General features: G+C 54.6%; 1 protein-coding gene across 2 annotated transcripts in view; it reads right to left on the reverse strand.

The window, feature by feature from the left end:
* LOC103821678 (acid-sensing ion channel 2) overlaps positions 1-22,277 on the reverse strand; it is a 460,082-nt gene that overhangs the window by 7,609 nt on the left and 430,196 nt on the right. For both annotated transcript variants that reach the window (XR_007780224.1, XM_050985563.1), the window contains exons 3-6: positions 13,395-13,522; positions 2,458-2,608; positions 1,203-1,259; positions 541-694 (exon numbers count right to left, since the gene is read on the reverse strand). Coding sequence is in view for 1 of the 2 variants with exons in the window: in XM_050985563.1 (XP_050841520.1) it covers positions 541-694; positions 1,203-1,259; positions 2,458-2,608; positions 13,395-13,522 (490 nt within the window). In the remaining variant the exon portion in view is untranslated. The remainder of the gene's footprint in view (positions 1-540; positions 695-1,202; positions 1,260-2,457; positions 2,609-13,394; positions 13,523-22,277) is intronic.

A 22,277-nucleotide genomic window follows, 5' to 3' on the forward strand; every position in this document is an offset into this window, starting at 1 on the left:
TGGGCAGGCCCTGGCACAGGGTGCCCAGAGCAGCTGGGGCTGCCCCTGGATCCCTGGCAGTGTCCAAGGCCAGGCTGAACACTGGGGCTGGAGCAGCCTGGGACAGTGGGAGGTGTCCCTGCCATGGCAGGGGTGGCACTGGGTGGGCTTTGAGGTCCCTTCCACCCAAACCATTCCATGATTCCGAGAAGAGAATCCAAGGGATTCACTTCCCACACAGAGTAATCACCTGCCCAGGGCTGGGAGAGCTCCATGGCCTGAGGAGCTCAGCCCAGAGGTACAAATCTCCAACAGGACCAGCAAAACTGGGAAATCTTGTGCTTTTTTTGGTGGGACTGGAGGATTCCCATGAGGACAATCCTTGGGAAGGAACTCAGAGAAGAAATCTACTGAGAAGAAATCAACCTCATCTCTCCCAGGTTTTCACTCTGCTCTTCCCTGGAGGCCATTCCTGTGCTGGGGATGGATTGGCCAGGACTGGGCATCTTCCAGACATTTCCCACCCAAAATCCAAAGGAATTCAGGTCCTCCCCCACTCACGAGATGTATTTTTCTGACTTGTTGAACTTCTTCTCCAGGTACTTGGCTGAGGTCTTGCTGGGGATCTTGACCATGGAGAGCTCCTTGTTGTACCTGGTGAGGTTACAGGGGGTCCTGCAGATGCAGTAATTGCTGTCCTTCTCTGCCAGGAGACCTGCAGGGGGGCAGGCATGGAGCACACGGGGTCCCAAGGGGCAGGGAGGGACCCCATGGAGCAGGGCAGAAGCAGAGATCACCCCTCCCACAAAGGGGCCAAGGAGACATTTCTCACTCTGACATTTCTCTCCCAGTTCATCCCAGTTCTCACCCCCTTGGAGAGGCCTCTTGCTGGAGGTGACACTGTCATCAACAAAAGCTCGGAGAACTCGTGGCTGAGTCCCTAAATCCAGGCCTGGAATGGGTCCCTCCACCCCAAACCCAGCCCCAGGGGGACTCCTGGGGCTCCCCTGATCCCGATGGTTTCTGTGCTCAAGGAGCCCTTTGCCCCATGAGAAACCAGGAGAAACTTCATCCCAGTGTGCATCCAGCACTTCCCAGAAACCTGGGGCTAATCCCAGCCCCTCTCCAGGCTGCAGATTCCCTGTTCCTGCCAGCCAGGAGGACCCAGGCCGCTGGAATTCCATGAACATCCCATCCCTGGGTCAGGGCTCCTCGGTACTCACTGAGCGCGGGCTCTGCGCATTCCTTGTACTGCTCCGGGGTGCAGAAGGGAGCATCCCCTGCAGGGACAGGACAAAGCCATCACAGGGGACACCCAGGGACCCCCTGCAGTCAGGTCACCCCGGCTGTCCCAGCTCTGCCCACCACAGGGGCCTCGTCCTGCAGGAGCTGCTGGGAACAGCACCCAGGGGGGATCTGATCATCCCAGAAGCCTTTCCCAACCTTAACCAGACCCAGATCTCTCTTCCTTTTTTTTGGCCATTTCACAGGAATCCTGGAATATCCTGGGTTGGAAGGGACCCCCAGGATCATCCAGTCCCACCCCTGGCCCTGCCCAGACACCCCAACAATCCCACCCTGGGCATCCCTGGCAGCGCCAGCACCCACTGGGGGAAGAACCTTTCCCTGATCTCCATCCCAATCCCCTGGCCCAGCTCCAGCCGTTCCCTGGGTCCTGTCCCTGTCACAGGGAGCAGAGATGGGGGCTGCCCCTTCTGTGCCCCTCCTGAGGACATTGAGCTCACTGAGCTCTGCCCTCAGCCCCCTCTGCTCCAGCTGAACATTCCAAGTGCCCTCAGCTGCTCCTCGTGTGGCCCCTTTGGACCCTCTCGAGTTCCTCAATGTCTTTTTTATTTTGTGGTCCCCAAAGCTGCCCCAGAACTCTCGCTGAGGCTGGACAATCCCTCCCTGACCCTCTGCTGTCCCTGATCCCCCAGGACAGGGATGGCCCTGCTGGCTCAGATCCAGCCTTTCCCAAGGGCTACGGGCACCTTCTTCCCTCAGGTACCCCCAGTCCCTCCAGCCCATCCCCAAGTGTCCCCAGGTGTCCTTGTCACTGATCTGGCACATGGCCTGTCCTTCCAGTCTATGCTCCAGCTGTCCCCAGTTGTCCCTGTCCTTGACCGTCCCTCCATCCCCAGGCATCCCTATTGTCCCCACTGTACCCAGTGTCCCTATCCCTGACCTGGCATGTGGCCTGTCCCTCCAGCCCATCCCCAGGTGTCCCTGTCCTTGGCTGTGTCTCCATCCCATCTCCTGCTGTCCCCAGCTGTTCCCACGTGGCCCTGTCCCTGACCTGGAATGTGAATCGTCCCTCCATCCCATCCCCTGCTGTCCCTGCTGTCCCCAGGTGTTCCCACTGTCCCCAGCTGTCCCCAGGTGTCCCTGTCCCTGACCCAGGATGTGAACCGTCCCTCCATCCCCTCCCCAGTGTCCCCACGTCCCCCCAGTGTCCCTGCTGTCCCCAGTGTCCCTGACCTGGCATGTGCACCATCCTGCAGTTGCAGTTCTCCACGATGTAGCGTGTCTCGCAGTCGATCCTGCAGGCGGTCACGCTGTACACCGGGAAAAACGCCAGGCCCAGCTCCGGGGAGCGGCACTCGCCCCACGGCGGGGGCAGGTACGTCAGCTGGGGACAGGGACAGGGACATCAGCTGGGGACAGGGCTGTCAGCTGGGGACAAGGATGGCACAGGGGTCAGCTGGGGACAGGGATGGGGACATCAGCTGGGGACAGGGACATCAGCTGGGCACAGGGACAGGGCTATCAGCTGGGCACAGGGATGGCACAGGGGTCAGCTGGGGACAGGGATGGGGACATCAGCTAGGGACAGGGACATCAGCTGGGGGCACTGGGGTCAGCTGGGGACAGGGACAGGGCTGTCTGCTGGGAACAGGGACAGGGCTGTCAGCTGGGAACAGGGACAGGGACATCAGCTGGGGACAGGGACAGGGACATCAGCTGGGGACAGGGACAGGGACATCAGCTGGGGACAGGGACAGGGACATCAGCTGGGGACAGGGACATCAGCTGGGCACAGGGACAGGGCTGTCAGCTGGGGACAGGGATGGCACAGGGGTCAGCTGGGGACAGGGATGGGGACATCAGCTGGGGACAGGGACATCAGCTGGGGACAGGGACAGGGCTATCAGCTGGGGACAGGGACATCAGCTGGGGACAGGGATGGCACAGGGGTCAGCTGGGGACAGAGATGGGGACATCAGCTGGGGACAGGGACATCAGCTGGGGACAGGGACAGGGCTGTCAGCTGGGGACAGGGACATCAGCTGAGCACAGGGACATCGGCTGGGCACAAGGACATCAGCGGGGGACAGGGACATCAGCTGGGGACAGGGACGGGGACATCAGCTGGGGACAGGGACATCAGCTGGGGACAGGGATGGCACAGGGGTCAGCTGGGGACAGGGGCAGGGACATCAGCTGGGGACAGGGACGGCAGAGGCACATCAGCTGGGGGACACAGATGACACAGGGACATCAGCTGGGCCAGGGCCAGCAAGAGAGACAGGGACAGGGCAGGACAAGACCCCTGTCACAGGGCAGCTCCTGCAGTCCCTCAGGGCTGCAGGAGCACATCCCCCATCCCAGGAGCTCCCTGATTCCTGGGATAACTCACTGGGACAAGCTGTCCCAGTGCCACTGAGTGACACTCCCAGGTGACAATGGGCATCTCAGGAGTGGGAGCAGCTGTGGAGGGATCAGCTGGAATTTCTGCCTGGCAGACCCTGCTTTACAAACTGGAAGAGCTCCACCAAACTCTCCCAAGCAGGAAGATCTGCACATTCCCTGGAAATGTCTGGAGTTTTCCCCCAGCTGCTGCTCCCAGCCTGGCATGGGAATCCCTGGGCTTAAATCCAGGGGAAATCCATCCCTAAGGTTCCCCTGAACCCCTTCCTGGCCAAATCAGGTCTAAAACCTCAGGGAAAGCATTTCCATGCAAAGTCTCGATCCCGTGGAGCTGCTGAACTCCTTTCAGTGCTGGATTCCTGCTCCTGTGGCCCTGGAGCTGCTGGGAAGGACCCCTAAGGAGCAGGAATAGGATGGAGGGAGCAATCCCAGCCCTCAGCTCAGGAAGAATTAATGGGACAGCCTTCACTGGGCTTGATCCCTCTCCCTGCAGCCCCTCCTGATCCTCCGCCTCCTGAGGGGTTCCTGAGGGAATCCCTTTCCTTTCTGCCAGATTATCCCAGTTGGGGGTTGGTGGGAGGGATTTGGGCTGGATCAGCCCCAGCATGGGGAGCTGCTCCCCCCACCTACGGAATGCAGGGTGACCCCAACACCTGGGAATGATTGGCATCTGATCCACGGTTGGCATCTGATCCACGGTTGGCATCTGATCCACGATTCAGAATGCTGAACAATTGCTTTATTAACACAATATTACATTAATACTATATTATAACTATACTAAAATGATACTATTCTAAAGAGATACTAAAGAAAACCCTGTGGCAGTCTGAGACAGCCAGGACACAGCTTTGACCCAAATGGCCAAGGAATCCAAACAACCTTCACCAGTGTCCAATTAACAAATCCCTTTGGGTAAACAATCTCCATAACACATTCCACATGTGCAAAAACAGGAGCAGAGAATAGAGATTTTTTTTTGTTTTCTCTTCTTCTTTTTGTGCTTCTCACTGCCTTGCCCAGGAAAAATCCTGTGAGAGAGAATGATGCCTCTCTCTGTTCAGAGAAGGTGAATGCTACTTCCACCCTCCCCTGCTTCTCCCAAAGTGGGAACAAACCACAGCGAAGCAGCAGGAAAAGCAGGGAAAAGGCAGCAGAACATCCCTGCCCTTGGATCCTGCAGGATTTGTGCTCCCTGGCAGGTTCCCCAGGGCTCCTCCTCCTCCTGCGTAGATAAATCCAGCTCCAGCCTCTAATTGAGGGTGACAAACTCCCAGCCTGGCCCTTTTGCAGTCATTAACAATTAATTAATGAATTAAACGTTTTTCCTGCCCTCCTGATCCTGGCTTTCTCCAGGATTACCAGGATCAGTTCCCAGCTGGCAGGTGCTAAAAGGAGAAGGAAAAAATGGATTTCAATTCCTTGGAAGCTGGATGGATTCTGCTTGTCCCAAATGCCAGGAAAAGGGGATGGAAAACCTGGAGGGAAGAGATCCTGGGACAGGGGAGGATCAGCTCCTGCCACAGCCCTTCCTGGCCACATTCCTGCCTTTCCACACTGCTGCTGGCACGGAGCCTCCTGGGAGCTGCAGCATCTGCCCGCAGCCAGAGGTCACTCCTTCAGTTAACTGGAAGTGCTATCCCTGATTTCCCCGCCTGTTTCATTTTCTCAAACATGGAAATGTGGAGATGATCCCAGCAGAGGTCGGAGCAGTTTGATAAAATGCTGAAATATCCCAGGTTGGGAGGGGTCCCACAAGGACTGAGTCCCACCCCTGTTCCTGACCAGGATCCCAACAATCCCCCAGGATCCCAACAATCCCACCCTGGGCATCCCTGGCAGTGCTGTCCAAACCCTCCTGGAGCTCTGGCAGCCTCGGGGCTGGGACCATTCCCTGGGCAGTGCCAGCACCCACTGGAGGAAGAACGTTTCCCTGCCCTATTTCCCTCTGGCTCTGGGATGGATCCAGCACCAGTTCCTGCCCAGACCTCCTCACTGGCTGATGGCACCAAATTCCAGTGATCCCAAGGAAGGATCCAAGCCCCCCCTGAACATCCCACCTGGGCTGGGTTCCCAGTGAAACCAGAACCAGAACCCTCTGTTCCTTAAGGAGACCTCCAGCAGCAGCAGCAGCTTCTTGGAATTTCCATCCCAGGCAGCTCCAGCCCTTGTGGAATGCTGAGAAACCCAGAGCAGCCACGGCTGGCTGATCCCAGCTCCCAGTTAATGATGCTGGAACTGCTCCCAGTTAACGGTGCTGGAATTGTCTGTTTGCATCTCTGGCTCCTTTCTCATCCTGCCTGTTCCTTCCCATTTGCTCCCTTCCTGAGGAATTGGTTTTCAGGGATGAATTTGACCCTTCCAGCCCCTGGGAGCTCCCTTGGGGCAGAGCTCGGGGGTGTTACAGGGCCCACGAGTGCCCAGGGAAAATTGGGATTTTGGAGCTCCAGGATCCTTCTTTGCAAATCTCACAGGAACAGCAGCACTGAGACCTCTTGGAGATCCATAAAAAATCCAGGGCAGCCCCTCCAGAGCCTCATCCCAGGTTTGCTCCCACTCCTTCTCCCCCTGGATGAGCTGGGCCTGTGGCTCAGGTGCCAAATCAGCCTTAAATTCTCAATAGAGTGGAATTATGGAATTCTAAAGGTTGGAAAAGCCCTCTGAGACTGAGTCCAGCTGTTCCCTCTAGGCCGCCACTGCCCCATGTCCCCAGATGTCACATCCACAAGGATGAAACCCCTCAGGGGTGGGGATTCCCCCTGCCCTGCTCCAGAAAACTCTGCCTCTCCTCCTGCTCATTCCCTGGCACATCCAGAGGCAGCCAGACCATTCCCCCTCATTCTCCCAGAACATTCTGGCTGCATTTGTTGGACTCAATTCCCAAACTCTGGCAGAGGTGCCCAGTCTGGGGGGTGGGGAGAATTGGACTCCAAAGTTTTCCTGTCCTCACTTTTCCACCTTTTTATAAAATCCTTTTTTCCACAGCAGGACACCTGAACCATTCTCTCATCCTCAGATTTGATGGCTCTTCCTGACTTCCCTTCCCACTCTCTGCCTCTTCCAGGCTCTGCCTCATCTCCATCCCATCCCTCATTTTCCCATTTTCCTTTGCATCCATTCCCGATTCCCTCCCAACCCTGTTTTCCAACCATAACCCCTCTCCTGCCCTACAAATTCAAAGTTTTCCTCCATCTCCTGCTTCCAACTGCTCCTCCTCCCAAGGTTCTGTGGGATTGGTTTTGTGGGATCTCCTTGTTGAATTAATTCAGAATTTAAGGATAAATTGGAGGGAATCCACTGGGAGAGTTGGTGGGATTGAGGGGAACAAAGAAATCAGGGGGTGATTCCGGGAGGGGTCAGGCCATGGGTGGGAGAAAATGCTTGGAGCAAGGCTTAGGAAATGTGGAATTATGGAATGGTTTGGGCTGGGAGGGACATTAAATCTCATCCAATTCCAACCCCAGGGACACCTCCCACTGTCCCAGGGTGCTCCAAGCCCTGTCCAGCCTGTCCTGGGACAATTCCAGGGATTTAGGGGCAGCCACAGCTGCTCTGGGAAATCCATTCCAGGGGCTCCCCACCCTACCAGCCAGGAATTCCTCCCCAGTATCCCATCCATCCCTGCAATGGGAGGGACAGGGACAGGGCAGGGATGGAAGGGACATTGGGAAGGAATTCCCTGGACACTCGTTCCCTGTATCCTGGCACCCCATCCCTTGTAAAATGACACCTCAAACCTGGGAAATGTTCTTTAATTCCTCCTAGTTCCCAAACCCCAGTGTTTCCACCCTGACTGGGTTTCCAAGCCATCACTGCCAGCCCGGAATCCCATTTTCCTGCCTCTCTAAAGCCACTCTGGATCTGCAGGTCTGTACTTCTGCTCTCTATCCCATAAAACCTTTGGAGGGGATCAGTCTCCAGAGCCCCACCATCAACATTGTTCCAGCTCAGAACCCAGGATTCACTGAACCCTCTGCAATTTTTATGGCCAACCTGGCAGGAATTGTCCTTCTCCAGGTGCTTCCCATCTTCCCTGAATGCCCTGTGCAGCTCTGTTGGGAAGTCTGATCCCATTCCTGTTGGAAGAGGTTTGGGTGATGCTGAGATGCTGCAAAAATCAGCCTGGATAAGGGGAAGAAAGGAGGAATTTCTCTTTCTCCATGGGATCAGCCCTTAAAAATATGGATTTTAGTGTGTTCACCCCACCCTTGGTGCCATGGTCAGGGAAAAGGGGAATATTGCAGGGATAGTGCAGCTTCCCAAGGTCTGGAGGGGGAGATTCCAATACCAGGCTCACCCAAAAGTGCCAGGAAAGGGGAACATGGAAAGGGATCCATCCAAAGCCAGCGGTGGTGGGAGCTGAAGGGCAATTCTCAATTCCAGGGGTCCTGGCCTCCCTTGGGATCCCTCTGGAGGTGCTGGAGCCCTCCCTGGCTCCCATTCATGAGCACACAAACCTCATCCATGCACTCAGGAACTGCCATGGAAACTCTCCCAGAGATCCCAGAGCACCCTGGGGAGGCACAGGGAACTCAGCTGGGATGGGACTGTGGGGGCTCATCCCATGGGAAATGGGGTGAAAGCCCCAGGGCAGCAGCTCTGGGCTCCAGAACCCCTCCAGCTCCTTTCCCTCTGCACTAGGGCAGGGAGGGGATCCAGGGAGGATTTTCCATCCTTTCATCATCCATCGTGTTCTGGCTCCTGCTCCCCTCAGAGAGCTCAGCCCTGGCTGCCCTGAGCTTCAGGGATTGCTCCAGACTGGGATTTCACGGAATCCTGGAATGGTTTGGTTGAGAAGTGACCTTAAATCCATCCAGAACCACTCCTGCCATGGCAGGGACACCTCCCACTATCCCAGGCTGCTCCAGCCCCAATGTCCAACCTGGCCTTGGGCACTGCCAGGGATCCAGGGGCAGCCCCAGCTGCTCTGGGCACCCTGTGCCAGGGCCTGCCCACCCTCACAGGGAACAATTCCTCATTCCCAATATCCCATCCATCCCTGCCCTCTGGCACTGGGAGCCATTCTCTGTGCCCTGTCCCTCCAGCCCTCTTCCCTCTCCAGAAACATTCCCTCTCCATTTTTCCTGCAGCCCCTTCAGGTCCTGGAAGGTCCCAGTTTGGTCACCCCTGGGGGCTCCTCCAGGATGAGCAATCCCACTTTTTTAAACAAGGAAACGTCTCCCTTGGCCACATGTCCAGAAGAAGCTTGGCCTCTTTAACCCATCCACCACATTTTATGGACAAACCTCCTGCTGGAATTGCTTTCTCAGGAGTTTTTGCTGCTGACTCAGCATTTCCACCCTGCCACTGCCAGGTCCCTCCCAAGGGCACTCCTGCATTAACTCCCAAGGTGGGAAATGCATCCCCGAAGTGTCTCCTTGCAGGAACCACGGGGCTCAGCCACGGCAGGAGGAGGAGCAAAGCTGATTTAATTCCCATCTTTCCAGCCTGAGAGCTCATTGTGAAGGGAGATTTTTAGTGAGATGCCAACCACGGACCAGAGCTGGCTCTGGACAGGGGATTTTGGGAAGCTCTGGGTGGAAAGCCAGGATTTACGCCCTAGTCCCAAGATGTGAATCCTCACTGGTGCTGAGCAGCTGCAGCCCTGGGAAGGCAGAAAATCAGGGAGCAAGACCTAGGGAATGTCTGATTTCCAGAGTGGGGTGAGGAAAGAAGGGAGGGATTTGAGCAGGGCCACAGGAAATGTTTCCAGGCCAGGAATGAACCCCCCAGACCCCAGATTCTTTCCCACAGAGGAGCCACAGCTCCCATCATCCCAAATCTTCCCCACTCTACACTTTTTATCCCCAGAAAAAGAGCTTTTAACTCCCCAAGGCTACTCTGAGCTGGAACATGGGAAATCAGCTCCACTTTTTCTTTACTCCTGTTTTTTTTTCCAGCTGCAGGATCATTTATTTTATGGCCCAGGATGTAAAACTCTGGGTTCAGGACCCCAATAACTGCCTGGGCTCAGTCCCTGGGGGATTTTACTGGAGCTGTTCCACCTTTGGCTCTGGTTCATTAAAGGAGCAGCACAGACAGAGAGATTTAGTTGGAAAAACCCAGACTAAATCAGGGATTTGGGATAAAGCTGCACACTGGGGAGGTGGGGGAAGCCCAAGGTCCCTGAGGACTAATAATTAATTAGAGGAAGTTATTAATGTCTGTAATTAGGTTAAAAATTACTTTCTGGGAAGAAGGATTGGGGTGGGAGCTAAATGCTCCAGCTCTCCTGAGAAAAGGCTTTGGAGCCCTCAGATGATTTTAAACCAGTCAGAAAATCCCAGGAATGAGCCCTGCCCTCTCCCAAAGCTCTGGCACAACCCCTGGAAAAAGGGAGACCCTGGAGCTGAGTCCCTAAATCTGTTCTTCTGTCCTCTACACTTCCCGTGTGGAAGGGGGAATCTGGGGGGGAATGTTTTCCCCTCTCTCTCATCTGAATGATGTTCTGGTTGGAATTCTCATTTTTCAATGGAAATATTGGAATAGGCAGCGCTGGCAATGGGATGGGGAATTCCATTGCTTCCAGCAGCTGCAGCAAAGACTTGAATTTGCACCAATTTAAGCCAAAGTCCTTGAGATCCTCTCTGCAGGCTCCAGCTCCCAGTCCTGCTCCCAAATCTCATCCAGGATGGGATTTTTAAGGAAGGCAAATCTTTTCAATCACTGCTGGAGCTGCCAGGTGGGTCTGACGTGAGGAGATGTTCCCAAAATCTTTGGGGGAAGCATCAGGCACCACATGATGCCCTGTCCAGCCCTTTCCATCCCTGCCCGTCCACCATCCATCCATCCATCCATCCATCCATCCATCCATCCATCCATCCTCCCTCCATCCATCCATCCACATCCGTCCTCCTCCATCCATCCTCCCTCATCCCTCCATCCATCCTCCAATCCATCCCTCACCATCCATCCATCCATCCCGGTAGCATCCACCATCCATCCATCAGCCTCCATCCATCCATCTCATCCAGCCTCCATCCATCCATCCTCCATCATCCATCCTCATCCATCCATCCATCCATCCATCCATCCATCCATCCATCCATCCATCCATCCATCCATCATCCATCCATCCATCCCTTCAATCCATGCCATTATCCATCCAGTCCATCCATCCATCATCCATAGTATGGTCGGGAAGGTTTTTTTGTAGAGGGATACTAAGGGAGATGGTAGAGGGGGAGAGGGGGAAGCGGTGTGGGAAAGTTGAGGGGTGTACGAGAAAGGGGGGGGGCGAAGGGGTGTTGGGTGGGGGTGGGGGAGGAGGAAGCTGGGGGAGAGACGGGAAGAAGAGGAGAGACGAAAGAAGAAAGGAGGGGGGGGGGAGGGCAAGGAGGGAGGGTGGGAGGGAAAAACAAAGGGGGCGGGGGAAAGGGGAAAGAAGGGGGACGAGGGGGTGAGGAGAGGGAAGAAGGAGGAGGGGGGGGGTGAAAGGAGGGGAGGGGGGGTGGGGGGGGGGGGGGGACGGAGGGGGGGTGGGAGAAAGGGGGGGAGGGATAAAAAGGGGGAGGAGGTCAGGGGAAAGGGGATGGAGGGGGGAGGGCCGACGAGGGGGGGAGAGGGGGGGGTGGTGGGCGGGGGGAGTGGAAGAGAAGAGAGGGGGGGAGACGGTTGGGGAAGAATTGGGAGGTGAAAAGAGCTGGGGGGGGAGAGGGGAGGGGAAGGGAAAAGGGGATAAAAAAAAGAGGGGGACAGGCTACGGGGGGGGAGAGGAACCAGGAAAAGGGCATCGAAGCCTAACCAAAATCCCTCCTCCATCCGAGAGTCCAGCGGGAGAACCATCCGGGAGTGCCCCAGGCGAACGCTGAACCCGTTGGACACGAGTCGATCCCTGGGCCCGGGTGGCCATCTTGCCCTCCTTACCACGGGTTGTCCGAAGATCGCCTAATCCATCATCGGCGTGGGAAGTCCGGAAGGCCGGGGGGAGTCTCGACTCATGGCAACCTCAACGCAGTCCGAGTTGTCCATTAAACGGGAGGGCGAGTACCATCTCAGTCCCTCCCCCTCCCTCATCCCGAAAAATACGGATCGAACGGAGGATCCAAGAGTAAGAACACATGGAACCTCACAGGGGTAGAATCAAACAGGGGGGGTGGGACCGAATGTGGGAAGGGCCAGGGGAGGGATAAGTAGAAGGATGACGCGACATCATCCAGAGTAAGTTGGGAGGGAAAGGTGGTCTGGGAAATGAAAGACAATTGCCTACAAATTCTCCTCTCCTGCAAACTACCTTTAAGTCTCATCCCCACTCCCTCCCATGCACCGCACCAATACGGAGATCAGACGATCTCCAGGCACACTTGGCAAAAGTGGACCCAATCCACACCAATTCCCATACCAGCCCGTAGAGAGCTGAGGACTAAGGAAACCTAGTCCCTGAAGCAGACAAGTAATACTTGCATTGCCCGGGAGGATTCTATATTGCACCTTAGCACCTGAAACGCATCTTTTCAAAACACCGTGGCATTCCTCATTCCATGAACCAAAACACATGTTTTTCACCAAACTACAGCAGCACCTCTAAGACGCAGAACGGGGCAGTGCGAAAGTCGACGGGGGTGACGATGGAAGAGGACTGAAGGGGTTAAAAAGAAAATCGGGGAAAAGGAAAAGGAGAGAGAGAGAGGAAGCATGGGTAGATGGGAGGGGGGGGTTGATGCCAATGGGGGCCAGACATAGTGCCGAATTGATAGGTTCCCAAAAGCACCGATGGACCTATAGTGAATGTGATCCACAGGCTAGGGTGGACGCCGGGCATACGCCGAGGTAGCGGGGACGCGGGTACGAGATGGGTGGTAGGAGGTCCTCCCTCGGGCCGCCGTATGGGGCGCAGTAACGTCGGGGCCCCGAAGGCGGGGCCGGGGAGAAGCACCCTACCACCTATAATACGACTCCGAGAGGCTAAGAGGGCAATCGTGTGGGCATCTCCTCCCGAGTCCATCCATCCATCCATCCCTCCCATCCCATCCAATCATCCATCCATTCATCCATCCATCATCCATCCATCATCCATCATCCCTCCATCATCATCCATCCTCCATCCATCCTCCATCCATCCATCCATCCAGCCATCCATCCATCCATCCCATCCTCTAACATCCATCATCCATCCATCCATCCATCCATCATCCTCCCGCATCCCATCCATCATCCAGCCATCCTCCATCCATCCAGCCATCCATCCATCCATCATCCATCCATCCATCCATCCATCCATCCATCCATCCATCCATCCATCCATCCATCCATCCATCCATCCATATGGATGTGCCATTGCTGGGATTCACAGAAGATGACGATTCCCAGGTATCCCAAGACAGTTTGTCATCAATCGTGGATATTTTGGTCTCATCTGAAAGATTCCTGCTGTTCTCTGTTAGGAAACTCTGTCTTGCCTCTTTTTATATCCTTGGAATGTGTTTTTTCTCGGAAAACCCTAGTGGGTTGGAGAGGACCCAACACTTGGAGCTGCCACAGCTCAGCTCCAACCATGGAAGAGCAAAGCAGGGAAGTCACCAGGGATGAAATCTGTCCTGGAGCTGGAATTACTGAGGGACTTCAAGGAACTGTGGGAAGGCAGGACTGTGGGAATAACCATGGGAGATAACCTGGAAAAGCTGCCCTCATCCCAAGAAATCTGAAGTGAGGCATCAAAAACCTGTTAATGATGGAGCTGCACCTCCAGGGGCATCATTTACAGGGCAGGAACCTTTCCCAGGAAGCCCCGGAGGTATCCTGGGGGGGAACAGGAATTTGGGACTTACCCTTTGCTCCTGGGTGGCCACAAAGGTCTGGAATCCGGGGGCCACCCCAAATCCCAGCTCCTGCACGAAGGGAGGCTCGGACTGGCTGTGGATCTGCACCTTGACTCCGGCCTCGAAGGTCGTCTCCTCTGGAAGGGAAGGGGGAGGTTAAGGAGCTCAGGAACAGCTGGAATGTTCCCACCTGGATGATCGGATCCCTGGTAACTGAGGAAGGAGATCCAGCAGCAGGATTTGCCAGGAGCAGAACACTCCTGGGCCTCATCCCAAATCACCTCCTGTCGGCACCAGGAGCATCCCAAGCTCCCTGGAAAAGTGGCTCTAGCCTGCTCTGAACTTCCAAGGAAGAGGAACCAGGAGAAAACTTCCTCTTTCCAGCTGGAATTTGGTTCCAGGACAATTTGGTGACATTCCCACATCACCAAACCAAACCAGCTCCTCCTTCCCCAACCTGAGCCGTTCCCACTCTCCAGGAGGGCTCCAGTACTAAGGATTCATGAATTCATGGATGCCCTTCTGCTGTCTCATCCCTGGCAGAGCCCAAGGCTGCTTGGGAATGTTGGTCATGAAAGGACATTAAAAATGTCCTAAATTTCAAGGAATTTTGGCTGCTCCAAGCTGGAAAAGCCTTTAGGGTTTGGACACATCAGAGCTCGGGATGATGGGAGGTTCCCACATCCCAAATCCATGTAGAGTAACTCAAGGTCAGTCCCTCTGTTCCACTAAAACGAGTGGACAAAGGTCACAGAGGGGCTTTGGAAGCAGAATTGATGAGCTCAGATCAGCCCTGTGGGCTCCTGTCCCCACACACCTGGGGGTTTCACCTCCCTCCTGGGAATTCCTGCTGCTCTCACATCCCAGCAAACCCCAGATTCCATCTGGGACTAAGGACTGACAGAGGAAGCTGTTAATGAGGCCCAGTTTGACCTAAACCTGGAATACTCCTGGATCTGGATCCACACTGGTGGCCAGCAGTGCCACCTCCACATCTGAGGAATTTCTTTGGAGCATGAATCATTCCTCAGCCTCCCACTATTCCGTAGCATTTTCCTACGATTTCATTGTGCATTTCAGCTTCTGACAGCCCTGGGGAAATGTCGGGAGCAGGGAATCTCAGCCATTCCCAGCTCTGGAGCTGCTTCTCCAGGGTCTGCACAAAGAGGGGTGGGAGGACACGGGCAGGGGACAGTAAGGGGACTCTGGATGAGGTTTTGCGGATCTCAGGAATTCAGGATTTAACTCTGCTGGCAAAGGGATATGCCAAGAGGATTTTCCTCACAGGATCAGGGAATCCTGGAATGGTTTGGGTTGGGAAGAGACCTTACACCCCCCTGGCCCACCCCTCCCCCCAAGTGCCACCCCTGCCCTGGCAGGGACACCTCCCACTGTCCCAGGCTGCTCCAAGCCCATCCAACCTGGCCTTGGGCACTGCCAGGGATCCAGGGGCAGCCCCAGCTGCTCTGGGCACCCTGTGCCAGGGCCTGCCCACCCTCACAGCTACCAAGGCAAACAAAGTGAAACCCCACAGCTGGGATGGGTTTAGGTCGGGATTTGCTAGGACAAAGAGGAGCATCCCAGTGCTCAGCTCCCCTCCAAGGTGTCACCTCCCAGCTCAGCAAAGCCATGGCCAAGGGCTGATCCAGGACTCTGGAATTCTGGAGACCCCACTGCTGTCACCTCCAGGAAAACTCCAGCCCCAAACCACACATTCCTACAATATTTGGGAACAAACCCCTTCCAGCTCGTCCCAAATGCCTTTGGTGATAGAGAGCATCCCAACCCCATCCCAACCCCATCCCAATCCCAACTCCACAACCCCACAGCACCCAGGGTCTGCCCCAGCTGCCCAAATCCCAGCCCAGGCCAGGCTCAAGCCCTTCCCAAGCTCCCCCCAGGCCCTCCAGCCCCAATTCCCATCCCGTTTTCCCGCTCCTGCCGGTCCCTCCCACCCCCATGGCTCTGCTGGGTGTTGATCCCCTTCCAGCACTCCGGAGGAGATTCCATCTGCTTGCCTCAGTAATTCTCTGACACCTCAGATGAAAAAACTTCTATTTAGTTTAATTTGTTGGGCAACAGGAATTTTCCCAAAATATTATTCCGTCCAAAACTCCTCTGCCCATTTCTGCACCTGTCCCAGCTCTAATTCCATGGATTTCCCATGCCCAGAGGTCTGTCCATGGGGAAATCCCTGTCCATCCATACCAAGGTCCAGCCTGCAGGTATCCAAATTAATCTTTAAACCAGCAGGATTTGGAATTTTAAATGGGAAATCCTGGCATGAAGCCAGTGCTGCCCATGGAAAGGGAGGGAAGGGCCACAGCATGGAAAAAACTTTGCATTAAACCCTAAAATTGCAGAATTCCATCAGTCATGATACCCAGGAAAACAAAATAAACAGGATTTTTTAGAGGAGATGCCAACCCCAGGCAGCTTTCCTTGTTTCTCCTGCACAAGGATGAAACCAAAAACATGGAATTGTCTTGGAAAACTTGTCCCTTCTCATAAAAAATCTATTCCTTCCAAAATTCCTGTTTGCTGCTAGGAGAGGCAAAATAAAAGCTCAGCTTGGATGGAAATGCCTGGATCAGAACTCATGAACTGCATCCTAAATATTCCACACCCATGCTGGGATCCAGGAGTTTTAGTGGGGATTAAATATTTCTTGGAATTGTGGGAAAAGGGAGGGCACGGCAGCACCAGAAATCTGGGTTTGGGGCCATTCATTTCTGAAGGAATTTTCCCTGGACACAACAAATCCCAAAGGGCTCCGTGGCAACCCCTGGCACTGGAGAGGGCTCTGAATGCCCCAGGGAAAAATCCCAGCCATGATTCTATTCATATTTCCAATTTTAGGAGTTTTTGACAATTTGACAATTTTTTTTTCCAATTTGACAATTTTTTCCCTCAATTTTAGCATCATTTGGAATGGCTTTTTCTGGGAATTTCTCCTGGACCTCTGGGGCTGAGCTATTGCTCGTCCCATTTTTTATAAACACCCATCACTGTGGGGAAAAATAATCCTGGAATCCTTTGATTTGCTCAGAGAAACTGAAATCAATCCCAATCCCTTGGGATTTGGGTTGCACCTCCCAGTTTTTAACCTTGTTTGGGATGTTGGAAAAGCTTCATTTATCCTCAGCCCCACTCTGAGGGCTTGGACATTCAGTTTATAGCCCGTTCCAGGTTGGGAATAATAAAAAATTCCTTGGAAACTGCATTTATCCACACAGTAAATCCATTCCTGCACCCAGAAGAGTCTCCCAATAAATCCTGAGCCCATTTTTTGGAATCACCCATCACTGTGGGGAAAAATAATGCTGAAATCTTTGGATTGGTTCAGATAAATTCAAAATCAGTCCCAGTCCCTTGGGATTTGGCATGTCCCAGTTTTAAGCCTTATTTTGGGATGTGGGAAAGCCCAACCCCTTCCTTCATCTCCAGCCCCACTCTCAGAGCCTGGAAATTCAGGTTTTAGAGCATTGCAGGTTGGGAATAATCCAGAATTCCTTGAGAACTGCATTTTCCCACTCATTAGGTCCATTCCTGCTCCCAGGGCAGGGTCTCCCACCAAATCCTGAGCTGCTCTTTCCCCCGCAGGATTAAAGGAGCTTGAATTAAAGCTGGGATCAATTCAGCACCTGCTCCCAGCTGGCTGCAGAGGGAAGCTCAGTTTTTACTCCTGCTGTTGCCTTTCCACGACGTTTTTGGGAAGAGCATCCCTGAAAAACTCTACAGGTAGCTCCAGAAGGGCTGGGACCAAGCTCATCCCTGAAAACTCGGGAACTAAAATCCCAAGTGCTGCCAAAAGCTGGGAGCTTCCCTCCCACCCTGCATGGCCCTGTGCAAACACATCCAATTCCCCCTGGGAATGAACAGCTGGAGCTGATCCTGGCCCTGATTTATTGGGAAATGAGGACACAGCCAGAGCTGGGAGGTGGTTCTGGTGGAAGTGTTATCCCCAGCTCTGGAATTGTGATTCTGTAGCTCTGGAATTGTTATCCTGAGTTCTGGAATTTGTATGCTCTGGAGTTGTTATCCCCAGCTCTGGAATTGTTACCCTGTAGCTCTGGAATTGTCATCCCCAGCCAGCAGCTCCAGGGGGGATGTTCCTGCTTGGAGAGAGCCAAAGCAGATCCCACACGGCTCCATCTGGGAATTCCTCAGCTAATTCCATAAATCTGCTCTGGACGGAGGGAACAGAGCTGGGAAAGGTTTGCACTGTCCTGGCCCTCAGTCTCCCCTCTGTAAAACAGGAATGACATCCCAAGGAATTCCTTGGGCTGGAAGTGTCTCCAAGGGCTCTTCCCACCCCCAGGTGCCCCCAAACCCCAGGAGGGGCCCAGGGGCAGCCCCAGGAGCCACATCTGGCAGGGAGCCCAGATGTGTATCCCTGGAGGACACTCTGGGACCAGGATTCCTGGGAAGGAAGGACCTGGAGCAGGGGCCAGACATGGCCTGGGAATGCTGTGGGATGCTGAGGTTTTCCAGCATCCTTTGCTTGGTATCACCATGGAAACGATGAACCAGGGCTCCCCCACCTTCCCAGGGATCTCAAACCCTCCAGAGATTCCCAAACTTCCAGGGATTCCCTGCTTCCCAGGGACCTCCCCACCTGCTGTGTGACCCCTGGGACGGGCAGGAATTCCCAGCACTGAAAATCTGTTCTGGGTGTGCTCCCTGTTCCCACCAACCCCAAGATTCCCCAAATCCTCCTGTAGGAATGTGCCCCCTCTTGATGGAGTGACCAAATTTCTCTTTGTCTGCTTAAAAAGGAAAACAGCCCAGAAGTTTCTCTCCCCAGTTTGGTACAAAGACACCTCATAGGACCTTGGGGACTTCACCTCAGACCTGGGGCTGCCATCTGGACAGAGGCCAAAAGGTCCCACCTGAGCAATTCACTAGAAAAGGAAGAGAACAAAGGAACCGATGGCTTTTGGGAGGTGTTTTAGCAGGAGCAGGGACCTCTCGCCCTAGCTCAGGATTTTCTCTGTAAGAGCTTTGTTATTTTGCCTTTTTTTAAAACTTTTTCTGTTTCCAGCACTGCCACAGAAGCCATCCTGCTGATTTTATGCCATCCAGGGTGGCTGAGCTATCTCAGGTGAGATGGGTTCCTCTGAGAGCTCATAAGACCTGAAGAGTAACACATCATCCTCCCACATTCCTCATTCGGGGAAATGTGCAGGACATGGATTTGTGTCCTTAGGTCACCCCCAGGCCCTGCTGGGCAGGGTATCCCTGGATGCTCCCTGTGCTCCCAGGGAGGCTCCTGCCCCTCCAACCCCTCCTGACCCAGGCAGGAATCTTGACCAAGCTCACAGCACTCACATTTTTCCCAGCCAAAGATTTACACTGTCTTGGGTTGGAAATGCAAGATGTGGCTGGGATGTGTGTTCAGTTATCACCTGTCAGAGCTGGGGCAGTTCTCTGCTGTTCATTGGGCATTTTCTTTATCTCTCCCACACCCACCCTCCCTCCAGGAGATTTCTTCCGTCCATGGCCAGGGAGTGTCCCTGCAGGGCTGATCAAATTCCATCATCCCATGGGGAGATGCTCTGCCCAGGGGAGGAGCCAAGCATTCCTACCTGAATCCAATCTGACCTGGGAACAGCCCAGCAGCCTTTGCCCCCTGCATTCCCAGAGGAGCAGCTTTCTGCTGCCCTGCATTCCCAGAGGGAGAGCAGGCCCATCTCCAGCAGCCCTGGAGCTGCAGAGGAAAACTCCCCCCTTGTGCAGGATCCCTGCTCCAGCAGAGCCACAGCTGGCACTGCAGGAGGGCTGAGCCCCCCTGGGATGGGACTGTGCCACCACCCTGAGCCCCCTGGATGGGACTGTGCCACCACCTGAGCCCCCTGGGAGGGGACTGTGCCACCCCCTGAGCCCCTGGGATGGGACTGTGCCACCACCTGAGCCACCCTGGGATGGGACTGTGCCACCACCCTGAGCCCCACTGGGATGGGACTGTGCCACCACCCTGAGCCCCCTGGATGGGAACTGTGACACCACCTGAGCCCCTGGGATGGGACTGGCCACCACCCTGAGCCCCATGGGATGGGACTGTGCCACCACCCTGAGCCCCTCTGGGATGGGACTGTGCCACCACCTTGAGCCCTCCTGGGATGGGACTGTGCCACCACCCCTGAGCCCCCCTGGGATGGGACTGTGCCACCCGAGCCCTCTGGGATGTGACTGCCACCACCTGAGCCTCCTGGATGGGACTGTGCCACCAACCTGACCCCTGGGATCGGGCTGTGCCACCACCCTGAGCCCCCTGGGATGGGAACTGTTGCCACCACCCTGAGCCCCCCTGGGATGGGACTGTGCCACCACCCTGACACACAGGGGGTCAGGGCCTGCTCTCACTCTGGCAGTGGTTGTTGGGGTTTTTTTGTACTATTGCATTTGTATTTTAATTTCCCTAATAAAGAACTGTCATTCCTACTCCCATATCTTTGCCTGAGAGCCCCTTAATTTCACAGTTATAACAAGTCAGAGGGAGGGGGTTTGCATTTTCCATTTCAAGAGAAGCTCCTGCCTTCCTCAGCAGACACCTGGCTGTTCAAACCAAGGCATATACATTAAAACAAAAAATCCAGTTGCCATGGAAACATGACTCCAAGGAAGCAGGAGCTGCAATCCCACCCTGGGAAAACGTGGAGTTGTGAAGGCACCAGTTTCACCAGTTTGGCTGCCTCGAGAGGGCTCTGATTTCCATGGAATTGGGATTTCAGTTCCCTGGGAAGGGGGAGGAGAAGCTGGAATCTGGGTGCTGATCCCAGCTGAGGCCACGCAGCTTTTCCAGGGAAAATCACTCACTCCAGATTTGTCCTGGGGGTGTTTTTGCTGTGGGCTGAGCTGGGAGCAGTCAGGGACAAGAAATTTCCTGGTGGATAAAAGAGAGCTGTCTGCCACATCCAGCTGGGAAAAGGGGCTGCTCCCCTGGGATACAGCAGGAGTGACGTCCTGGGGGCTGTGTAGGGTCTGGGGGAGCCCAGCCCAGCTGGATCCAAGGGAATAAATCCATCCTGGAGAAAAGGAGGCTCGGAGGAACTTCTGACTCCACAATTCCCAGACAGGGTGAGGCAGCTGAGGGATCTGGATTTCTCCTGGGAAAAGGGACAAGATGAGAAGGAATGGCCCCAGGCTGTGTCAGGGGAGGCTCAGGTTGGGTTCAGGGAAAATTCCCTCCTGGAAAGGGTGGTCAGGCCCTGGAAGGGGCTGCCCAGGGTGGTTTGGAGTCATCCCAGCTGTCACCACAGGATGACACCTCTGCTGTCATTTCCCTTTGCTTCAGGGAGAAGGCACGGCAGGAATGGGAGAGGAGGAAAAACAGATTTGCCAGCAAAAGAGGGAGACAGAGGGAATTTGGGATGGAGCAAAGGCTGGGAAAGAAGCAAAGGGGTCTCTGCAGTCTGATCCTGTGGGATGAGGGCAGGAAGTCAATGCTTCCCCTTGGCTCCTCTGGAATTCCAGCCTGGACGTGTCCCAGGTTGGACAGGGCTTGGAGAACCTGGGACAGGGGGAGGTGTCCCTGCCCAGTGGATGGACTTTAAAGCCCCTCCCAAGCCAAAGCATTCCATGGTTCTGGAATTCCTACAGCATCAACTGGGATAAATACCCAGGACAAACCCCAGCTCCCACGTGCCCTGGGCTGGGACTCAAAGCCTCCCTGCAGAAATTCCTGATTTATCTCCCACTTTGGGTTTATTTGGGTGCTTTCCACCACATCCCTGGGTCATGGAGTGGGAAGGGGCAGGAGCTGGGACTCCAGAGCTCCTCCCCAGCCTGAGAGGAGGTTTTTCCCTGCTCCCTCCTCTCCCAGCTCCCTCCCTTCCCGAGGAACAGGAGGTGTTGTACAACCCCATGGAGCCGCCGTGCTATTTTTAGGGAACATATTGCATTTGCATCCCAAATCTGGGGCCAGATGGCTCCATGGATATTATTAAAAAGCTCCTTACATAATCCAGGAGCAGGAGAAAGCGTCAGGATTCCAGCCCAGGGCTGGGAAAGGTTTTGTTGGATGAGCAGGATCAAGGAATTCAATATTCCAGCTCCTCACTCCTTTTTAATCATTGAGAAGAGGGAATAAAGTCTGGGAAGCTGCTCCCCTGGGGTCATCCCAGGGCAGGCAGGGATGCTCCTGCCAGGTGATGCTGCTTCCATGAGCAAGGAATACAAATCCCCTTCCCACCTCAGCATCCCTTGGGAATCTCGTGTGGCAGAGAAAGGAGGAGGCAGGAGAGCCAGAAGATCCAGAGCTCCATGGATATGATTAAAAAGCTCCTTACATAATCCAGGAGCAGCAGAAAGCACCAGGACTCCAGCCCCGGGCTGGGAAAGGTTTTGCTGGATGAGCAGGATCCAGGAATTCAATATTCCAGCTCCTTGCTCATGTTCTATTAATTAATTAAGTTATTAAGCTTAATTTTTAATCATTAAAAGGAGGGAACAAATGTCTGGAAGATGCTCTCCTGGGGGTCATCCCAGGGCACGCAGGGATGCTCCTGGGATGCTGCTTCCACAATTTCTCTGTGTTGGAGAAGGAATAAAAATGCCCTTCCCACCTCAGCATCCCTTGGGAATCAGGTGTGGCAGTGAAGGGTGACCACGGGAGGGACAAGAGCCAGAAGATCCAGAGGTCCATGGATTTTATTAAAAAGCTCCTTACATAATCCAGGAGCAGCAGAAAGCACCAGGACTGCAGCCCCGGGCTGGGAAAGGTTTTGTTGGATGCACAGGAGCCAGGAATTCAATATTCAGCTCCTTGCTCCTCCCTATTAAACTAAATTTTAATCATGAAAACGAGGGAACAAGTGTCCCATAACCTGTTCTCCAGGGTGGGGTCATCCCAGGGCAGGCAGGGATGCTTCTGGGATGCTGCTTCCACGA

The sequence above is a fragment of the Serinus canaria genome, chromosome 27 (genome assembly GCF_022539315.1).
Source record: "Serinus canaria isolate serCan28SL12 chromosome 27, serCan2020, whole genome shotgun sequence".
Taxonomy (NCBI): Eukaryota; Metazoa; Chordata; class Aves; order Passeriformes; family Fringillidae; genus Serinus; species Serinus canaria.